The sequence below is a fragment of the Talpa europaea genome (genome assembly GCF_964194135.1).
Source record: "Talpa europaea genome assembly, chromosome: 1".
NCBI lineage: Eukaryota > Metazoa > Chordata > Mammalia > Eulipotyphla > Talpidae > Talpa > Talpa europaea.
The window spans coordinates 123,405,668-123,427,862 of NC_140073.1; the positions used below are offsets into that span (position 1 = coordinate 123,405,668).

Below are 22,195 nucleotides of genomic sequence, written 5' to 3' on the forward strand. Positions count from 1 at the left end.
AAAGCAGTAAATCCTGCTGGAATTTAAATCTAAACTCTCCACACTGTAAGCATTTTTCTTTGTATCATGCCTGTACAGTAGAAATGTTTTAATATCTGATATTGATATAGAATTTGATACTGATGAAGTATCTTCATACCATGTAGGTATCTGCTGATATCTACAAGGCCACAGATGCCTCTGGGTACTTTTTCTTCATCTGAAACAATAGGTCAGTGGCTGTATAATTATCACATTACATAAAGGATTGGATTATAAATATATCTTTTTTTAAAGATTTATTGATTTATGCATACAAGAGCTGGGGTACAGGCCAGAGGTGTGTGTGGGGGAATGAGAGGACTCACCAGAGACAGAGTGGGGAACAGAACAGGCAGAATGACCAAAGTACACTGCTGAGGGAAGCAGTGGGCAAGACAGGAGAGATCTGCTGTGCCATGTGGGTTGCTCCCTGGCGGGCTGGGGATCGAACTCATGCTGCAGAGGTTGTGGATAGCTTCATAGATTGCATCTTAACCCCCTGTGCCACCAGGGAGAACTAAAGATATTTTTTTTCTGAACTCAAATTACATTTGTCAACTTTGGAATTAGTTGTATAAATAAGAACAGCTAGTCAGGAATGGTGTTCAATAGAAAAGACATTAACTATATTTTCACGAATTCACTGATTCAAATATTTTGACATACATGCTTAGATCAATGCTCATTTTATAGGCTGACCTTTATATATGCTGCCCGTGTAAGATTGGTTTCTCTGTGATCCTATATTCTTTCTCCAACTTCCTCTCATTTTAGATGGATTAATCAGAATAGGATAAGTTTTGCTGTAGTAACAAACAGCCCCAAGTCACAAAAGTGATTTCAGAGATATTTCTGTCTCTGAACTAAGAGACCCAGGCAGAAGGAACAATCACTAGATTTCAGCATTAACAGCTACTGTGGCATAGGGAAAGCTAGAACAGAAAATTCTGCATTAACTTTTAAAACTAATAATCACATTTCTTTGGCCAAAACAAGTTGCATGGACACATCCAACTTTAAGGAAGCAGGGATATGCCATTCCATCTAGGAAGAGACTGGAAATATTTAGGGGAGAGTGCAAATAATACCATACCAGATTACTTAGAATTCCCCGAAACTACTATTTAACTTCCCTGCTTTTTGTCTTTGAAAGAATGCCTTTATCAACCTTATACATCAAGATATCTACCTACAAATACCACTTCCTTTTCAGACTATTCCATGATATTCCTGATAGAATTAATTTCAATATCATCTCTATCCATTAATACATTAATATGTATTGTTTATCACATCTGGAATACTGCATTTTATTTTTATCAGTTTATTCCATTTTATTTTAATATTAAGTTGTCAGTTGCTTCAATATCTATATAGCTTTGGGGATACATTTTCATATCTCCAAACGTGCATATGCTTCACTCACCCTCCACCAAAATCCCCATGCCAGTGACCAGTCCCTTCCCCTTCCTCCCTCCCTCCCCATGTATTCCCTCTGATAAACAGTATATTTTTCACAGAATCTAAGAATTATTTTTGCTCTGTTTTGGCTGTTTGTATTCCACATATAAGTGAAACTATCCAGTATCCATCTTTTACTTTCTGACTTATTTTACTTAGCAAATCACCTCATGACATGATCCATCTATTTTGTCCCAAAATGTACTATTTCATCTTTGTTATCTTTTTAAATATCTAAATCAAAATAGTAGATTTTAATTCAAAGTTTACGTGTGTGTGGTTTATTTCCTTCCTCAAACCACAAGACCATGCCTTATTCATCCAGTTAATTTTAGCTTCCTCCATGGTGGTTGGCACAGATAGACAGTCACTAAAAACAAGGTGTCCGTACAGTTCTTTTACAGTTTGAATTTTTAAAAAAGATTTATTTATGCATGCATTCAAAAACTGGGGTACAGGCCAGATGTGTGGAGGGTGAGAAGATTCACCACAGACAGTGGGGAACAGAACAGGCAGACTGGAATACATTGCTGAGGGGAGCAGTGGGTGAGTCAGGAGAGGTCTGCGGCGCCATGTTGGTATCTCTGTGGTCGGGGATTGAACTTGTGCTGCAGTGGTTGTGGATAGCTTCATAGGTTTTGTCTTAACCCCTTGTGCCACCAGGGAGGACCTACAGTTTGAATTTTTAATAAATTTCCTCCTCTGAAATCTAGCAGAAGGAACTGACTCAAGATTCAAATAAAAGGGCCTCCCCTGGTGGCGCAGGTGGTTGAGCACAGCGCTGTAAAGCTGTCCTCAGCCTCTGCAGTGTGGGTTTGATCCCGGCGGGCCGGGGAGGGTCCCACATGGCACAGCAGACCTCTCCTGTCTCACCCGCTGCTCCCCTCAGCAGTGTATTTCGTCACTCTGCCTGTTCTGTTTCCCGCTCTGTATCTGGTGAGTCCTCTCACCCTCCTGTGCATCTGGCCTGTACCCCAGTTCTTGTATAAATAAATAAATAAATAAATAAATCTTAAAAAAATAAATAAATAAAAGATTCAAATAAAAGTGGCAGAGATCCATTTGTTCTAATGTAATGCTTTTATTTTTCAGCTAATACTCTCCAGTTAAATTAAACAAACTAAATTATATTTTGCAAAGTGAAGTCATTCAAAATGAGGGTGGAAATGTTGTAAGCTAAAAATTCTAAATCCTCCTATCTTATTGGGAGAGAGATACAGTAGTACAATAAGTGTAGGTGTTACCAAGTGAACCTTGATATAGAGAGACAGAACTTCTTAACTCTGCCTGGAGAGGTCAGGAAAGACTTCTCAGAGATGACATTTGAGCTGAGTTCTTAGGAAAGACAAAGTACATTCAGATGAGAATGGTAAGGGATAATAACGGGGGAAAATCATGAAGTTAAGAAATATATGATATCTTTAAAGCAAGTCACTGAAATGTTGAGTAGGTACTTTAATATTGCTATGTTAATTTCCTTACCTGCAAAATGCCCATTTCAAAAGGCTGCTAGGTGGGTAACAGCTGTCAGGAAGGTAATAGGACCTCTATGACATGAAATTGGAGAGCAACTTGAAGTGAAATTTTGATGAGTGGAGAAAGGGGCTTAGGACATGCAAGATGATAAGAATGGCGTAAGCAGAGACTTCAAGAAGGATCCTGACCAGGTGAAGGAAAATAGATCTTTCTGGCAAGAATGAAGGATGGCTAGTTAAGGTTCAAATGCTAACCAATGAGGGCCAAGTAGAGTAGTCTAATTTAGCAAAGGGGCAAATCTGGTTGTCTCAATATAGCTCAATATTTTTTGTTGGGAGAAGGGGAGAAGAAAGTATAGAGTTATAGAAATTATTCAGGTTGGAGCAGGCTTCTTCTTCTTCTTCTTCTTCTTTTTTTTTTTTTTGGTAGGCCAGAGATGAAGGGGAGTAAGAAAATTCACCAGAAACAGAGTGGGAGCAGAACAGCGGATTTACTGAAATACACTGCTAAGGGGAGCAGCAGGTGAGATAAGAGAGGTCTGCTGTGACTTATGTAGGTTTGTTCCCTGGCCAGGGATCCAACTCAGGCTGTACCAGTGATAACACTGAGACTTAACCCCTACACCACCGGGGAGGCCAAGGGCAAGCTTCTTAATGCTTACTATGTCTCTAGCTTTTTATTTTAAATCAGGCATATTTATCACATATGGCTCTCAAACATTTGGGGAGTCATAAAATATGTCAATAGGTTAAAACACAGGTAGATAATTTAGTGGGATTAATTAAGAAAGTGAGAATGGGTGTAAGGGAAAGATACATATAGAGCCCAGAAAAAGAATCTTATGTAGTGTGATTTTGAATCAGTCAAAATGTCTTAGTGGGAACCTGAATTCAAAATGGTTTAAGTAATGAAGAAATATATCATGCATAACAAAGGAGGACAGGCACCAGAATGGGTGGAGTCAGTACTTGTGAATATCATGGAGATTCTAGATGCTATCTCTACATTCTCTTGGCCTTGGTAGGTTGGATTTGTGTTAAAACTGATTCCTCTCCTGGTAGTAAGATGGTTACAGCAGTTTCAAAGGATATGAGATTTCCATGGATAGTTAGGACTAATGATCTAGAGTAGAATCTGCACTGGATAATAAACCTCAAGGAAAATTTATTTTGCTATCATCATTTTGTTGTGCAGGATAGAGTTACAAACACAGTGGTCCATGAAACAAATTATTCTTGCAGATTTTTGCTTGAATAGTATAGTGTTTTTAAAAATGAATGAACTGCTTACATTTACAAGTCAGAGAACTTTTATTTTTTTAAGAGTTACATTTCTGGATTATCATAAGAATCCCAAGGTCTAACTGTCTGCAATCCACTTAACTAAATGTGACTGGAGTAGATTAGTTACTGCTCCTTTACTCAGAGCATTCCACATCCAACTTACTGGAACCTCATCATTTCTTAATATGTTAAAACTTTATCTGCATTACTCGTTTGCCTACCTTGTCCCTCATCTGGGGAAATTACTCCCAAAGACTTCTAGAGCATTGTGACTGTTTTTGTATCCATAAACATGTCTATCACAAGCATTTGTCCAGTGGTTCAAAAGAAATGAGGGCAGGGCCACAGCTAGCTGGAGGGTACATCTTCACTAGCTCTATTATTAATTAATTAGCTGTGTGACTTTATTGATTTATAATTTCTCTAGCCATAAAAATCTAGCAATTGCCATCTGTCCCCAATAGGAATGTAACAAAGATAGATTAATAACTTCTTAAATTTCAAAGGCAGAAAAAATATTTTTATTCATATTTTATTAATGAGAGAATTGCTATTACTTATGTTTGAGACAGATAATAACCAAATAATTCTTCTGTAAATTTTTCAGTTAAATATTAGCATTTTTGAAAATTGAGGTAATATTGACTTACCACACTGTACAATTTAGGAGAACAGGTTCACACCTCCTGAGATAGATGTCATCATACCATGCACCCATCAAAGCACCCATAGTCCTGCACCATAGATCATTGGGGCCCTGCCACAATTTATACCCAGTCCCATAACATTAGCCATTCCTAAAGTATATCGTTCAAGGATATTGTCTGTTGGTTGCACTCTTGAAATATATTTATAGGGTAGTTGTGTTACTTACTAGTTGTATCACCCAGTATTGGTTAGGCAAAATTAAATATAGTTTAAAGGGAACCAATAAACATTGAATTTTTAATATTTACTATACTTTTAATTTTTAAAGAGTACTAATGGTTTTCAACATTATACTAAAGCTTCTGTCTTTTAGTTATGAAATATTTCAAACACAGAGAAAAATAAAATAAAACAAACACCTGTGTATCAACTACCTAGGGGCATGATTGTTTCAGATTGTAAAAATCACACACAAAAAACAATCATTATAGATATAATTGACATTCTCTGTGTACAGCTCTTAAATCCCATTTCCCATTATAAATCCCCAGAAATAATCACTACTACATTAAATTTCATGTTTGCTATTCCTTTGTTAAATTTGAAACATTTAAATTACATATATAAGTAAATAATATATGGTTTTACATGTTTTACAATTTTATAATCACAGTATAATAATATGCATACCCATCTGTAACTTGTTTTCTTCTCTCAACATTGTTTTTGAAACTTAACTACTTTAATAAATGACCCTGGGTTCATTCATTTTAATTAACTAATGAACACTTAGGCTATTTCTACAGAATTTCTTTTAATACATCGCACAGTTTGTTGTACTAGTTGGGGTGCATACTGATAAAACTCTACATCAGAACACCACTCAGTGTTGCCCCTGTATAAGGAGCAGCTCAACAACAAATCAAACTTTGTTTTGTACAGTTGCTTCTGGTGATTTATAATTGAACAGAGGGAATCACATGCCAACTATAAATACCAGATGCTTGAAAAATAAAGTTTGAAGGAACCAGTGCTACATTGAGGTTGAATACTGATTCTTTACCCAGGTATGTCAAAATACAATACAATATTACCACAGTATTCTTTTTGGCTCTAACTACACTAACTAATGATTTTAATGGAGTTTATTAATTCCTGAGTTGGTAATATAACTTTATCATTAGAAAAGCATAAATAGACAAAATTCCACCTCATTTTTTTTTCAGAGCTTAGAAATGTGACATATCTGGTGTTGAACCAATTTAAAGTTTCATAGCACAAAACCAACATATTATGATTGATATAGCGCTCACACTAGATACAACTGCTAATTTTTCTTAATTAAGTGTCTGAATGCATATGGCATGTTGAAATATCATCCAAACATCCCCTACCTGAACTTTGGTTTTAATTGTCCCTGACATAGAATGCCCATTCTGAATATGCCTTTTCAGACTTGTCCTCTGAATGGTATTCAGTTTCAACTTCCCTGGAGGTTGACTACCTGTCTTTTAGAGTTCTCAAGTACTATTCACAATCTATATTAGTCTCATGGTTGCCAAGTCTTCCTCATTCAGGTTCACTCTAAGGTAATACCCCAAATCCAAATTGTTTACAGTAAACTTGATTTCTCTTCATGTTACTCATTAATCACAGTCACCTTCAGCTTTGTTCCTTTATTATGAGACCCAGAAAAAGGAACATCCTCTTTGGGACATGCCATTCATTGTCCCTAAAGGAAAAGAGATGACAGAACTAATTGGTGACTATTAAAGTTTCAGTTCAGCAATGGCTTATGTCACTTCCTTTTATCTTTTGTTGAACAAATCAAGACATATGGTCAAGTTTGCCCTGCAGCCAGGTGGCGAGCTAAAATCCTTCTATTGGAAGCGACAAAAATGTATCAGAATAGGGCCTCCCCGTTGGCGCAGCGGTTGAGTGCTGGGTTGAGAAGCTGCCCACAGCCTCTGCAGCGCCGGTTTGATCCCTGGCTGCTCCCTGGCCACCGGAGGAGGGTCCCACATGGTGCACAGACCTCTCCTGCCGCCCGCTGCTCCCCTCAGCAGTGTACTTCGGTCCTTCTGCCTGCTCTGCTCCCCGCTCTGGCTCTGGTGAATTCTCTCACCCTCCTGCGCTTCTGACTGTACCCAGTGCCTGTATAAGTAAATAAAAAAATAAATCTTTAAAAAAAAAGGTATCAGAATAGTAAACAGTCTGCTATGGAGCTTGTTTTCATTCTCAAACAATATCTTTTTGACTGACTAATATATTATTTATAAAATCAAGGTTTGTTTTTTAGGTTTTGCTAGAACACAATTAAGACTTTCTTATTTCTGGGATGTTGTTTAGTCCAATTTGATATTTTCTATGAAATCTATGAAAAAGTAATTAAAATCTCTTTGAAAAATCAATAAACATTTGGAGATCCCATGGGTATAATTGAGATAAACAGCATTACTTTATAAAGTGAACTTACTGAAATATTTACCATATTACTATAAATAAAGGAATATAACTGATTGTCATCCCACTTCTATTCTAGCCGATTAGGAAGCCCTCTAAATGTTAACATTTAAATGAGACCATTCAAAAATTCTCTTCAAATTCAATGAAAATCACTGTCACCATTTTTTGTGTGATGTTGCAAGACACAGAGGTTTAACTTAATTTATGTAAATGGCAAATGATAAATTTTTGGGTTTAATTGCATATCACATGCATATTCAGAATGGCTTTTGTTAGTAGTATTTTTTTGGTCCAGTAAGTCTTTATTAATACTTAAAAAATAAATTTGTAAGTAGCTGGCACCTTGGGTCTGAGCCAGCTTCGCTTAATCTGACTGTGTTTGCAGCAATCTCTTTCTATTTTAAGATACTTTAATTATTGGTTTTCTAAAAATGAAGTATGTATAATATCTCATTTTGGTTAGAAGCCAGAAGTTAGAAGCAAACTTCTAAAATGATACCTTATGGTTTAAGACAATTAATTTCCAGTTTGACTTTTCAATAGTAGATGTTGCAGCTGATCACACTACCCAACAAAATGTATTGATTCATAGAATAAAATAATAATTATAATTACAGTTAATACTTATAGAGATCTACTGATATTGTTCTAAATACATGTATTCTTTATCTTCGCAACATCATTATGAGTTAGAATATTAATGTTACACTCATTTTACAGATGAGAGATTTATAATATTTTTAAAAAGTTGTAAATTCAGCTATGGGGGAAAAAGTCTTGTTTGGCAGGGTTTATCAGTGAGGCTAGGAAGTTGGCCAGTTAAATCAGGAAATCAGGGCCTCCCCAGTGGCGCAGCGGTTGAGCGCTGGGTTGCGAAGCTGCCCGCAGCCTCTGCAGCGCTGGTTCGATCCCCGGCTGTTTCCCAGCCACCGGAGGAGGGTACCACATGGCACGCAGACCTCTCCTGCCGCCCGCTGCTCCCCTCAGCAGTGTACTTCAGTCCTTCTGCCTGCTCTGCTCTCTGCTCTGGCTCTGGTGAATTCTCTCACCCTCCTGCGCTTCTGACTGTACCCAGTGCTTGTATAAATAAATAAATAAATCTTAAAAAAAAAAAAAAATCAGGAAACCAAAAGAAGAAAGGGAAGTAGTAGCAAACGCTTGTCTAGAAGTTTCCTGAAGCTTACTCTATTCTCTGTATTTAAGAATTGCAAACAAAACACCGTGGGCAATTCTTTTAAACTGTTAGTCAAAGGAGAATTACTTTCTAGTAACTAGTTCAACCAATAGTAATCTTAAGGGAAAGGCCTGGAATTTATGTTTAGGTTATGTTATTATCTTGACACACTAGCTTTTTCTAATTTCCAAAATAAACGGGCCCTCAGAAGTTGTTCTTCAAGTTAGAATAGAAACAAAGTCTATAAATTCCAATTTTCCTTTTCATGGTTGATTATTTTCTCAGTGGTTATGGGTCTACAACCTTTGTGAGATGGCTGCTGTTTACTTCCTAGAAAAGGAATGCAAGAGTAGCTTTGATAATTTAGCCACTTGTTAATCTGGATAGCCTTTTATTATAGATAGGTTGGTGGACTATTGTATACGTATATAAATGCCTTTATAGTGATAGATTTTGTTTTATATGATGATATATCTAATGGGTGAATACGTAACCTATTAGAAATAGTAATGGAGTTCAATACATGGTTCCAAGTTGTATTTGATTTTTTAAAATTACTGAAGATTAAAACCAATATAAGGTGAAGAAAGAATCAAATGAAAGTATTAGTCAGTCAGTTTTACTCTATTTATGGTTGCTTTAATTTGCTGTCTATAACTTCTTTGTAGGTCTTCTCAAAGTGGGGGTTACATTTCAGCTGCTTCTAAATTCTTCTAAATGTTAGGAGCAACATATGTGCATTTTTTCTATCTTATCCCTGAAAGCAGAAATTTTAGAGAATAATCTATTACTAGGTTTGATTCCTATATTTGTTATATATTAGCAAGTATTTAAATCTTTAAACATTGAAAAGAATTTTTTTAGGCAAATAAGAGAAACTAAGAGGAAAATCCAGAAGAAAAAAATTGGCTTTGTTAAGAGCTTGGATATGGTTAAGATAAAAATATCAGTCAAAACTGATAACTGGTTATATCTAAGAGATAAGACAATATTCAGGTTTATATCATGGATGAATACAACTAGAAAGACTAGACAGAGGCATTTATTATCTTTCCTCCAACATTTGATGCTTCTTTACCTGAATATATTATTATTTTGACTCATCATTATTTTAGTGACAAGCAATATTAAGAAGTAATAAAAACACTCTAAATAATTTACGATTGCCTTACAGAGTTTTTTTTTTCTTATTTTAAAGAGGTGATTAAACTATGTACACATGATTCATTTCCATGTTCTTCTGATAGAAAAAAACTTAAACATGGCAAGAGTATGACATATCAAAGGTCACGTCACCTGTAGTTACAGCCAGGTATCCTTTTACTCTAGTGCAATATTTTAAGATTCATTTGATTACTAATTCCGGTAACCATTTAATGACGCACCTGACACACACCCTTTCTTTAATAAAAATCATCCCATTGACCTTTGTGAATAAAATGCTCTGGAGTGGAGTGCGTATACAAGCTCAGATCCTTTGCTCTTATGGTCCAAAAGCATACATGGATAAAGTGATATTAGGCTTAAATGATTTAAAGAACCAGTATTTCGATGCTCCTCTTTTAAAACGACAAAGCAGCTTTTAAAACAGAAAAGTATAATCCTGCTTTCAAGCAAACTAGTGCCAAGGGGCTCATTGCCTGCTCAAAAATATTTTTGAGATATCGGTGTATATTTAAAAACATATTTTTTCAATAGGAAAGCAGACATTTTGGAATTTCACCGAGGTCACCCTCCCTAGAACTCCAATCCTCCAAATGGCTAAGTCGCATAGCTGAAAGGATTTTGCTCATTTTTTCCAAAACACTTCACATCTGGGTAGTCGCCAACCATGGAAAGTTTCAAGTAAATGTGACATTTGGGAGAGGGACCAGGCTTGTCTGGGGGGGGGGGGGGGCTGCCTTCGCGGGATCGTGGGCCTCAGAGGCATCGCCACACACCCTGACCAGACAGCCAAGGGCCAGTAGCTGCGAGCTTGGACCAGGGCAGCTCCGACGGCCAGGCCAGACGCCAGGGGCCGCCAGCCTCGCTGATGCCCCGGTCCTCCTCTGCCCATCACTTCCCCCTACAGTTCGAGTCCCCGAGTCCACAGCTTCTTAAACGACAAGACCCCCAGTCCCTAATTCTCAACCGGGGCAGCCTGGAGGCGGAGGAAGAACTCCATACAGGGCCACTCTGGACTCCGGCCTGACTCCCCAGGCTCACACGTCAGTTTCTTCCCTCTCCCCGCCCCCCGCCAGCGCGAGCCAGTCCCCCGCCCGCTCTCCGGGCACCCGGCGCCGAGAGAAATTTGACTGCTGCACTCACCAATCAGAAGAGAGGTTGGGGATCTGAGCCAATAGGAGCAGGCGAAGGGGGCGGGCCGCGGGCGTCGTCCCGCCCCCGGGAGGGTAAGCGCGGAATGTCTCCGGCCCTCCCCGGCGCCCCAGCCTCAGTGCGGAGCCCTCGGCGGAGCGGGGCGCAGCGGCTGCGAGGGCGCGCTCGGGAGCATCAGCCGCGGCTGCGGAAGCGGGAGCGGGAGCCGGAACCACACCCACGCCGCCGCCCCTCTCCTCCGCTGCCCTCTCGCCGCCCCGCGGGAGCCCGCGTCCGCGGAGGAGCGCCGCCGCCCACGCCCGGAGCATCCTCGCCCCAGGAGCGGGCGCCCCAGACCCGGAGGCATGATGCGGCTGCGAGGCTCGGCGATGCTTCGGGACCTGCTCCTGCGGCCGCGCGCCGCCGCCTGCGCGGCTCTGAGGCGGGCGCAGCCCTTCGCCACCCTGTGCCGGCGCCCCCGGGGCGGGGAACCGGCGGCCGCGGGCCCGGCGGCCGCCGCGCGCCTGCACCCCTGGTGGGGCGGGGGCGGCCGGCCGGCGGGGCCCCCGGCGCTGGGCATGTCCAGCTCCCCCTCGGAGATCCTGCAGGAGCTGGGCAAGGGGGGCGCGCAGCCGCCGCAGCAGCCGCCGCCGCAGCAGCCCGGGGCGTCGCCGCCGCCCGCGGCCCCGCCGGCGCCCGGCCCCAAGGACGGCCTGGGGGAGACGGACGCGTTCGGCAACAGCGAGGGCAAGGAGCTGGCCGCCGCGGGCGAAAAGTGAGTGTCCGCGCGAGGCCGGGAAGGCCTCGCCCCGCGTGGGGCCCGGCCCGGCGGGCGCCGGCCGTGGGGCGGGATGGGAGCGGAGGTTCGAGAAAGAGAAAGAAAGAGATGCCGGGCGGCCTGCGCGGTCCGCGCCATGTGATTAGGCCCGGCCCCGCCCGCGCCCCTCGGCCGGCCCCCGCTTCCCTGCGGCGCCCGGGGCGCAACGGCCGGGGGCGGCGGGGCCCGGGGGGGTCCTCGCCCTGCCGGGGGCCGCGGCCGCCCGGCCCGCGCCGCGCGCCCCGCGCCCCCCGCGCCCCGGCCAAGGGCTGCAGCGCTGGCCGCGCGCCCCGCGTCGCGGGGATGCCCGGACATCTCCGCCGTGACATTTAGGAGTTGGGCGTCGAGCAGAGCCTGCGCCTCCCCGGCTCGTCGCTCCTCCAGGCTCGGGTGTCCGCGCCCTGCCTTCTCCTGGGGAGCCGCGAGCGCCGGAGTGTTGTGAATATTTCTGGAGAGGCTCCTCGAGGCGTGTGTGGAGCCATCTGGGGCACCGGAAATAAGGTTTCCGAAACGAGATGAGGAGGAAAAGGGTCACGCGGCCGAGAAGATGGGGCACGCGGCGCGGACCACCTGTTGGCGCAGGGGCACCGCTTCGGCCTGCCCGGGGGCTAACGTAAGAGGGGCCAGTTTTAAAAAATAAAAGTCAATAAAATCACCAAGAGGAAATGTGACGGGTCAGGCACTAACTCAGTGGAAAGTCGAGTTGAAACTGAAATAGTGATAGGACGTTCACCTGTGTATGTTTTGCAGCAGTTTAGTCTCAACATGAAATTGATTTTTCTTCCACGATGTGGGAAGCAGTTCCCGGATATTTTGTCTTATATATTGTAAATGGACACAGGCTTTTTCATGAGTGGGTAAAATTTGCCTGCTTGCTGTCTAAATAGGGGACATAGAATATAACCCTACTTTTTTCTGAGTTTGTACTGATGTTATGGGACCAGTTTTGCCCCCCCACTCCCCACCCCATCCTCCTTTTTAAGTATGTTACTCTCTCCAGCCCCAGAGTACCTTCATTCAGCCTGGAAGTGTGATTCTCATACTTTCAGTCTCAGGCCTGTTTAATGTTTCCTGTAATTGAAATTGGTACCTTCCTAAAACATTCCAAGCTAAAGTTGTTTTTCCAGACTGAAAAATGTTATTTTTTTAAAAAAAAAAAAATCACTTGGTGATGGGCGATATTTATGGTGTTCTTTCATAATGGTTTTGTGCCACAAGGTAGACTATGACCACTGGACGCATTCAACATCTTGGGTTAGGTGACTCAAATTCCTTCAAGTTCCAAAAAACAGACTTCTATTAAATTTCTGCTTCTCATATTTTAGGGACTAGAGTGCTGTATGCTTGTGCTGTATGCTTAATCTCATCTGATACTCTTACCAGGCATGTAGTAAGAGATTAAATACATGTGCTCAGAGTTGCAGAATTGCTAGATGCAGTTATTGTACTGTTTAAAATTTATCCTTAATGACTGTAGGATGGGAACTGCTTTCTACTGAAAATATGTCTCCTGCTGTTTCTTGTGTGCCTGGAGTGGCCCTCTTTCCCTTTCATCAGATGGGAAATTAAGCTGCTTTTGTGATTTATGGATTTCCCAGAGACTTTTAGCATCATTGTATTCAAAATAAGAAAGCAGCTCCTCGCAATAACTTTGAAATACTATTTTGGCTAATATTTATTGACAACCCTACATAAAAAACGTCTCCTGTCTCCCAAACTCCCAAGGAGAACCATTTTAGGGAGGGAGTACTTAAAGAATATAATAACTTTGTGTACCTTAGTTCAAGGGGGTTTTTCTTTCTTTCTTTCTTTCTTTTTTTGGGGGCCACGAAGTTTGAGTAGCTAGAGTGGGTCAGGTGCAGTCCAACTATATAATCCTTAGACTTTCAATCAAGAACTAGAGTGAACTCCTATCTTCAATTTACATGTTAAGTGAAGAGAACTGGCCTCAGCATTGTGAAAGAAAAAGAATTTTAACCTGGTTAAAGATTCTGTTTCCTGAATAATCTGGTTTCCAAATGTAACTTTCCTTCTTTGACTCCTTCCCTTTTGCTGCTCTGTGATAAATATTTCTCATTCTGGGAGACAGACTTCTTGATCCTGTTATAAGGTCATCCCTCAATCAACAAGCAACCTGCATTGCCAGCACTCACCCAGGATTCTGCCAGGTTTTAAAGGCGCATGAAAATTAAACGATTTAACATTTTGTAAAAGGCTTAGAACATTATTTAGCATGTGTTAAATATTACATAACTGTCTATTAATAAGAATGGAATTGCTTTGTTTAACACCTTGAATTTTAGGCTTACATATAAGAAAATTTTTTTGTTTTCTAGTTTCCAGACAAAATTTCTCTTGAGAAATTGTACTTAATGTATGAAACTATGTGATTTGCACTGCTTACCTTTTTGCTCTGCTTACCAGTAAACTTGTAGTGAATTTTATATTTAACCACAGCAGTTTTATTACTTCACATGGTGACCATATTTTCTGTTCCTCCTTTCTTTGGTCTGACTTTCATTTTATTAACCTTACCATATTACATTTTGGAAGGAAGTGGGATATAAATAAGTTATCTACTTATCTTTATTCCATAGTCACATTCTTAATGAACTAGTGTCATCCTAGGTTATGCCATCTCTTTCAACTTAAATTCTCTAGATTCTTAGTTTAGATTAATATTTCACTACTAACATCTTTTCAGTATTTATGGAAAAATGGAATATTTGCCCAGTTTCCCTGTAGTGCTCATATTTAATTTTGTTACTGTCATTCCATCATTTTGAAAACCACTTTGCTTGGCTCTCTTCATTTTTAAAGTTCTCTCTGCTTTCCTGGCTTCTTGGGGGTTTGCTCAGTGGATAAACCCTGAGGCAAAGGGTTTTGCTTCTTACCCATTTGTCTGGCTTCTCAACAGCCTATTCTTTCAGCTTTGTTGGTCATCTCTGTGTAGGTGACATTTCATATATCACCCAAGTTCTATCTTCCCATTAATCTCCATCTCATATTTAAATATCTGTATCCCCATCTTCATTCTCTTGTCACATTTCAAAATTTTGCATAGTTTCAAGATTAACTGCATGGTTTTAATTTCAAGATATCACCTTGAAGAAAACCAATAAGCATTATATCAAAGTTACAAACAAACTAAGCTGTTGCATGCAAAATTTTTGACTTATCTTTTTATCAATGCTTGCTCAGTGTGGACATTGTTTTTTTTTTATCAGACTATCTTCTCTGTCAAGCATGCTGTCATTTCTTTAAACTCCAGTCCCTTGGAAGGGTTGGTGAATGAAGATGAGGGGATGCTTTAAAATTATTTTTTGTTTGGCATTTTATTGTTTAATTAAAAAGGAAAAGATTTAACAGAAGGACTAGGCTGGGAAAATAACACGTGTGCTTTTTAAAAAACAGGTGATTCTTTTTAAAAAACAGGTATATTGAAAGCATTTTGTTAAGACAACAACGAGATCTTTTTTCCTTATCAGATTGGCAGATGTTAAGTTAAATCAAGTGATGCTAGGAGTGTGGGAAATAGGAACTATTTTAAGTTGCTGGTGGAAGTGTAAATTAGTTCGGCTATTTCAGAGGACATTTTTTAGTAATACCTGTTAAAAGTGCACATCCACATTGCAATAACTGCACATATGCTCATCTCCACAAAATCGTGGCTTTAAAAAATATTTTTAAGTATAAGCAAAAGTGATTTCGGCTAGCTTTAGAAAGTATGACTTTGGTGGTTTTAATAGAACATGAGGGGCACAATCACTCTATCATGCTGCGAGAACTGAATTTCAAAGTAAGATGAAATAGTTCTGCATTTCAGCAAGCAATAAATTCAGTCTCTAGAAAGTACTGATAGGAAGTTGAGATAGTATTTGGCAGATACAGATGATATAATTTGGAATTGAAAGATAGGATGTTTTGAAATAGTTGATAATGCTGTTGGCATCCCTTAATGTATTTGTTTTTAATTTGTAAGTGAACATATTTACAATTCATGTAAACTAAAATCAAGATGGAAAGTATAGTTAATTTTGGGGGGGGGGTTCTCAATCATTCCTTCACTTTTTTTGGTGATTTCCTTAATGTTAAACATTTTTTCCAGGTTGCAGTTATCAGTGAGTTTTAGTTTTGCATACATTTTAACATTTTTTGCTGCCTAATGGTTACATTAACCATATGCATCTATTTAGCCATTGATACAACTGTATATGATCTGTAATTAACAAACTGTGCTACTAATTAATATTTAAATAAAGTTAACTGGAAGCACAAATTAGATCCTGAGTTTAGTAACTCTTGGAGTTTTACCTTGTTTTCCAGCCTTGTCTGTTTTACAGAGAAGTAAGCCTACCTTAATATCAACTAACTCAGGAAATACTACCAAATAGAATTTTACCTTTTCGTGCACCACTTAATGGAAAAGTAGTTGGGCGTGGGGAGCCATTAGTTTAGTCTGAAAAGGATCAGTGTCACCTTGAAGAGCAATTTGTTGAAGATACTTACAGGTTTTATTGAGTTTTAAAAATTTATTTCTAATCTGTATAAAGCTACACTATTTCTTGTGGTAACTGAGATGAAGAAAAATGATATAGGTGCAAAGATAGTCTAATTGTTGGATTTACATTCCTTAAGGAGTTTAATCTTTAAATTCTTTATGAACCAAGGATTTTTTCCTGTGCTTTTTCATCTCCTAAGTCATTTGCTAGTAAGGAATGATTAAGAAAGCTGAGTGAACAGATATATTTATAAAAATAGTTACTAATTATTGGTATCTCTAAATGAAGTAAATAGTTTTAAGGCTTTTTAATACATTTTTATCTAGAAATCTACTCAGATATAAAATTGCTTTGGGGACACCTGCACACCTATGTTTATAGCAGTACTATTTACAATTTTTTTTTAAAGATTTATTTTTTATATAAGCATTGGGTACAGTCAGAAGCACGGGAGGGTGAGAGAATTCACCAGAGCCAGAGCAGGGAGCAGAGCAGGCAGAAGGACCGAAGTACACTGCTGAGGGGGATGGTGGGAGAGGTCTGCGCGCCATGTGGGACCCTCCTCCGGTGGCTGGGGAGCAGCCGGGGATCGAACCCGCGCTGCAGAGTCTGCGGGCAGCTTCGCAACCTAGCGCTCAACTGTTGCGCCACTGGGGAGGCCCTACAATTTATTTCTAAATGAAGTAAATAGTTTTAAGGCTTTTAATACATTTTTACCTAAAAATCTACTCAGATATAAAATTGCTTTGGGGGCACCTGCACGGGTATAGTTTATAGCAGTACTATTTACAATAGCTAAGCTATGGAAACAACCCAAATGCCCAAAAATAGATGACTGGATCAAGAAGATGTACATATACACAATGGAATATTACTCAGCAATCAAAAAAGATAAACACATGCAGTTTGCAGCAACATGGATGGAGCTAGAAGGGATCATGCTCAGCGAAATAAGTCAGAAAGAAAAAGAAAAATATCGGATGGTCTCGCTCATAGCAGGAATTTAGAAAACCTCAATAAGGGACCAGGAAAAAGACTAATAAATACAAAGTAAAAATCAAAATCAACAAGCAACTATAAACCAGAGACACACTGTGGGGGGGAAGGGCAGGGAGAGGAAGGATTAGGGTCAAAATAAGGGGGGGTGTGCAATTGTATGGGGAATATAACCAAAATGAAAACGCATATTGTGCAAAAATGAAAAATAATGTAAGAATTATATAAAATAAAATATTTTTTAAAAAAGAAAATGCATACATTATGCAAAAATGAAAAATGATGTAAAATGTATAAAAATATATCTCTTAAAAATAAAATTGCTTTGGTTATGAAATAGTACTTATAACTGATAATGCACTGGGTGGTTTTTCTGACCACCTACATGTAACTTACTAGAAGCAAAACGTTACTGTGTGTTGGCTTTCTTTGGGAGGTATTCTCTGGCTGATATGTAACATTATTGCTTACTGATTCATAAAGAAGTTTATAATTAATGCATTAATTTTAAAACACCTATTGATGTTCCATAGTGGCCAGTTAATAGCTTTCAGGATTTAAAAATGCATGTATTTTTTCCTACTAATTATTGGTACTGTCTTCTAAATGAGCCCAGTATTCATTTTGGTAAGGGTATTTTCAGTGACATAGGCACTTCCCTAAGTTCCTTAGAGAGTTATTAAGAGTACAGGTTTTCTGAAGAACAGCTTTTAAATTGTATGAAGAACTTTAAAATATTCATAACCTTTAAGAATCTAGGCTAACAAAATAAACTGAAGTGTAGAAGGATTTTATTCACTAATATTTTTGGCACAATAGTATGCTTATTAGAGAAAAACTGTGTATTCAGCCTTAGAGCGTGGTTAAATTATGGTTAATCCCATAATAGAGTTTATCATTCAGTTATTTAAAATGTATGCAGATACTTTTTAGAGATATAGGAAGACATGATGTTAATGTTAAGGCCAAATGTTAAGAATACAAAATTTTCTGTGTGGTGTGGTCTTAACCTTATTTTAAAAAAAGGCTTAGAAAAAATAATAGAAATAAGTCAGAATTATATTAGCAGTTGTAGTTTGTGAGAATGGGCATTGTTTTTTCTGCCTTCTTATAGTTTTAAGATTTCCTATTGTGAGCATTTATAACTTCTGTAATTGGAAGAACCACACCTGTTAAATTTTAGACTTGTAAATTTCTACCTTGCTGTCCTAATCTGGTCTTATAATAGAAAGCACATTGAAAAAATTTTATGAATGGGCTTGTGCAGCTATTTACCAGCACTGTCCAATTGTATTCACTATTATACTTGGACATCAAACTTCTTTATAACCTGTTCTTGATGTAAGGCTCCTTAGACAATGGTGTATACTTTTCTGCTATTTTAAAACATAATGAATAGGGTTTAGCATTTCTTGTTTAACTTAGGTTTACTATGAAGGAATGTTACTATTCTGTACTAAAAGTGCTGCTCTAAGGCAAGTGTTGAAGTTTCTTGAAAGAGTCAACTAGTACATATTTTTTTGATTTTGTGGGTTATCTGGTTCTTGTTAAAACTGCTCCAATTAGCTGTTTTTGCAAGCCAGTCATATACAATAGGTAAATGAATAGACATGGCTGTCTTGCAGTAGAACTTTATAAAAACAGGTGACTGTACTATGCTTGCCTCTCCATTGAACTGTATATTTAATTGTATAAGTATCTCCTATTCCAGTTGGTAGCTTTGAATGAGTAAGTTCTGGATTTTTCTGTTGTGTGTTAGTTGCCATGTCAGTTCTTTTTTTTTTTTAAAGATTTATGCATACAAGAGCTGGGGTATAGGCCAGAGGTATGGGGGGTGAGAGGATTCACCAGAGACAGAGTGGGGAACAGAACAGGTGGATTGATTGAAATACACTGCTGAGGGGAGCAGAGGGCGAGCCAGGAGAGGTCTGTTGTGCCATGTGGGTTGCTCCCTGGTCGGCCTGCAGAGGGTGCGGAAGCCCCATAGGTTGCACTTAATCCCTTTCGCCACCAGGGAGGCCCCCAACCATGTCAGTTCTTACCCTTCAAGTCTCCACTTTAGCTACTTTCTCCTCACTCTCACTTTCTATACCTGGTTCCCCTTAGCTATAAAATAAAACTGTGGAAAACACATATAAAGTTTACTGTTTTAACCATATTTAGGTGTATGACCCAGTAGCATTAAATATTCCTGTGGTCTTTTTTTTTGAAAGTGTAATTGAATACTTAAAAAAAACTTAGATAAGCCCTATGTTTATTAGAAAATTAATAAAAATTGAATTGATTGCTTTTTTTAGGCTCAGGATCAGAAGATTGAAAAACCTCTGCCTAGTGTTTTTTTCCCATTGTATTCCTCTTGAATATTTCCTTAACAAAAGAGTTCACTCCCTTTGAAGGCAGTCCATTCTGTTTTCAGAACTATTTTGATTTAACTTATGTGTAACTGAAGTCTGCTTTTCATTAACTTCTACCTATATATTTTAGTTATTTTGAACAAGTCATCTCTAATATGGTATCAGTGTACCACATAATTCATATAATATCTGTGTTTTTACAGCTAGAGCGATATTTTTAAAGGATACTTGGCTAAAGAAATGTGTAGTTGTAAGGACTAAGAGACGTTAGGAACTTGCCTGGCCTAGGCTTTTTGCATCTTCCCATCAGAGAGGCAGACTGCCCTTCCTGGGTTAGACTTTGAAGCTACACACATGAACCAATTGCCATCAGGTGATAGGGGCAGCCTGGCCACTTGCTCAACGTAAGACCTGGTTTTTGTCCTTTTTACTTGGGCTTGCTCTAGAGTGAATTTTAACCAATCAAAATAGACCTGATTTAATATCATCTACATCTTGCATCGTACAAAATGCAATTTTAATAAGGCAGAGCAACTTAGCTATCTAATATTGGCATTTTAGTTAGAAATTCATCATATTGGGAGCCTTGTCTTTCATTATTCTAAATGAATTTGTATTCCTTATAAAGGAGTGCTAACAATTGAGCACAGTTGGTTTGGCATACCAAGAATCTAGAAATAGGAACCAAGGACCAGCTTTCTGGGACCAAATCTGGTACAGCTGCTTCAGAGTTGTAAGAATGATGGACATACTACTTGACTTTGAGATTATCCGTATTCATAAACTGGGAGCAGTTTACCCACTTGCTTTACTGCATAGAATTTTAATATAAAGCAACAGAAAATTCTTGTTAACAGTGAAGCCTTAAAAGATAAGATTTTTTTATTTTTGAATTCTGCTAATAATTAGCCTTGGGGAAAAACAACTGTGGAGGATGAACAGACTTATCATGGTGTATTGTCAGCCACTGTCAATTCAACTTTTATCCTAACAGGTTTAATCTGCTAATTTGCTAATGTTGACGGACCTTTACTTTCAGTCATAGCTCTCTAAAATCAAAAGCAATTCCAAGTATTTTTAAAATATTGTTGTTTTAAAATGAAGACATAATTAAATAAACCAAAGCATTGTTTTGCATTGTTAGCCTTTTTTTTAACCTACTTAAAAAAAAATAGCTTTGATTATCTGATAGTTTTATCATGCAAAACATTTAATGTTATCTGGGGTTGACAGGGAAAAAAAAAGGACAGCCAGACATTACTCAACTGGAAAGTTTATAGTTTGCAGAGATAAGGGAAATGAAACCTTATTTAACCAAATAAGGCAGTGTAGTTAATTTTTTCTTCCTCTTAATAGTTTTTAAAAACTTGTTTTTCATTTTCCTCCTTTCACTTGATAGTATTTTTTTACTTAAAAAATTTGACCTGATGAGCATGAGTTTTGCAGTACTGCTTCTAATCACAATTTTTCCATTATCTTGATTCCCCCCCACTTATTAAGACAAAAATCTGCTTCATTTATACTTGTAGTACTTTACTTACATTTTTATCATAGAACTTGCCACATAGTCTTAGCTCTCCTTTTAGACTGCAGGCTTGTGCAAGCTTGGCACATGGTATATGAGAAAACTAGAAAACTTTCAGAGATGCAGCCAGTGCATACATTTTTCCTGTTGGGGAAAAAAAACTGATACAATTGGAATGATGATTGATAGCGGAAAGGTTTAGAAAGAAGGTTATAGACAGAAAGCATAGACAGGTTAAAAAATAAAGGTGAGATAGCAGTACTTATTTACAGGTCAGTTGTCTAGTCAGTTTTATTGGCGAATTATAAGTGTACAAAGTCAAATTCTTATTGTTCAAAGTCAAAGTAGAACCAAATGCCATACTGAGGAATTTTAATGGTCCTATGGGTATTAGGAAACTGGTTGATCAGTAAACAAAGAGAGTGCCTCTCATTGCACTAAATTTAAGCTCCATATGTAAATTTTTGGCGGAAATCTCATTTATTGGTTAATTAATATTGATCTCTTTCATCCCTAGGTATATTAACAACGCTTTTGTAGAAATCTGCACTTATTTCATATAGCCTATGCTCTAGCTGTTTGCTGTTTGAATGCTTACCTTCATAGCTTTGATGATTCTATTTCCTTTGTGGTAAATCCCATTTGTTGACATGTTTCCAGTTCATACTCACCGTTTGAGTTCAAATTCCATTTCTATAAAAGCTTTACCTTACTCATAGTGAAATAATTTTTTTTTAAGTTATGTATACAAGAACTGGGGTACAGGCCAGAGGTGTGGGGGGTGAGAGGATTCACCAGAGACAGAGTGGGGAACAGAACAGGCAGACTGACTGAAATACTCTGCTGAGGGAAGCAGTGGGCAAGACAGGAGAGGTCTGCTGTGCCATGAGGGTAGCTCGCCTGCTGGCTGGGGATGGAACTCATGCTGCAGAGGCTATGGATTGCTTCATAGTGCTGTGCTTAACCGGTTAATCTTGCACCACCAGGGAGGCCCAAAATAATTTTTTAATGATTGGATCCCACCGTTAACTTTCTTGTAACTCCTGTGTATGTACATTGTTTATTTCCCTTTTAGATTTAAGCAGTGACTATAATATAATGCTGTGTACATGCCAGTTAAATTTATGGTATTTTTTTTTTAATTTTTTAAAAGATTCATCTGGTTTTTTGGCACATA

The 22,195-nt window shown here is 38.9% G+C and overlaps 1 protein-coding gene across 2 annotated transcripts in view; it reads left to right on the forward strand.

The window, feature by feature from the left end:
- Positions 1–11,189: 11,189 nt before the first annotated feature.
- Positions 11,190–22,195, forward strand: part of GLS (glutaminase) — a gene marked incomplete at both ends in the record, with an annotated part of 73,985 nt that continues 62,979 nt past the window's right edge. For both annotated transcript variants that reach the window (XM_084240383.1, XM_084240384.1), the window contains one exon: positions 11,190–11,599. In XM_084240383.1, coding sequence (XP_084096509.1) covers positions 11,190–11,599 — 410 coding nt within the window. The remainder of the gene's footprint in view (positions 11,600–22,195) is intronic.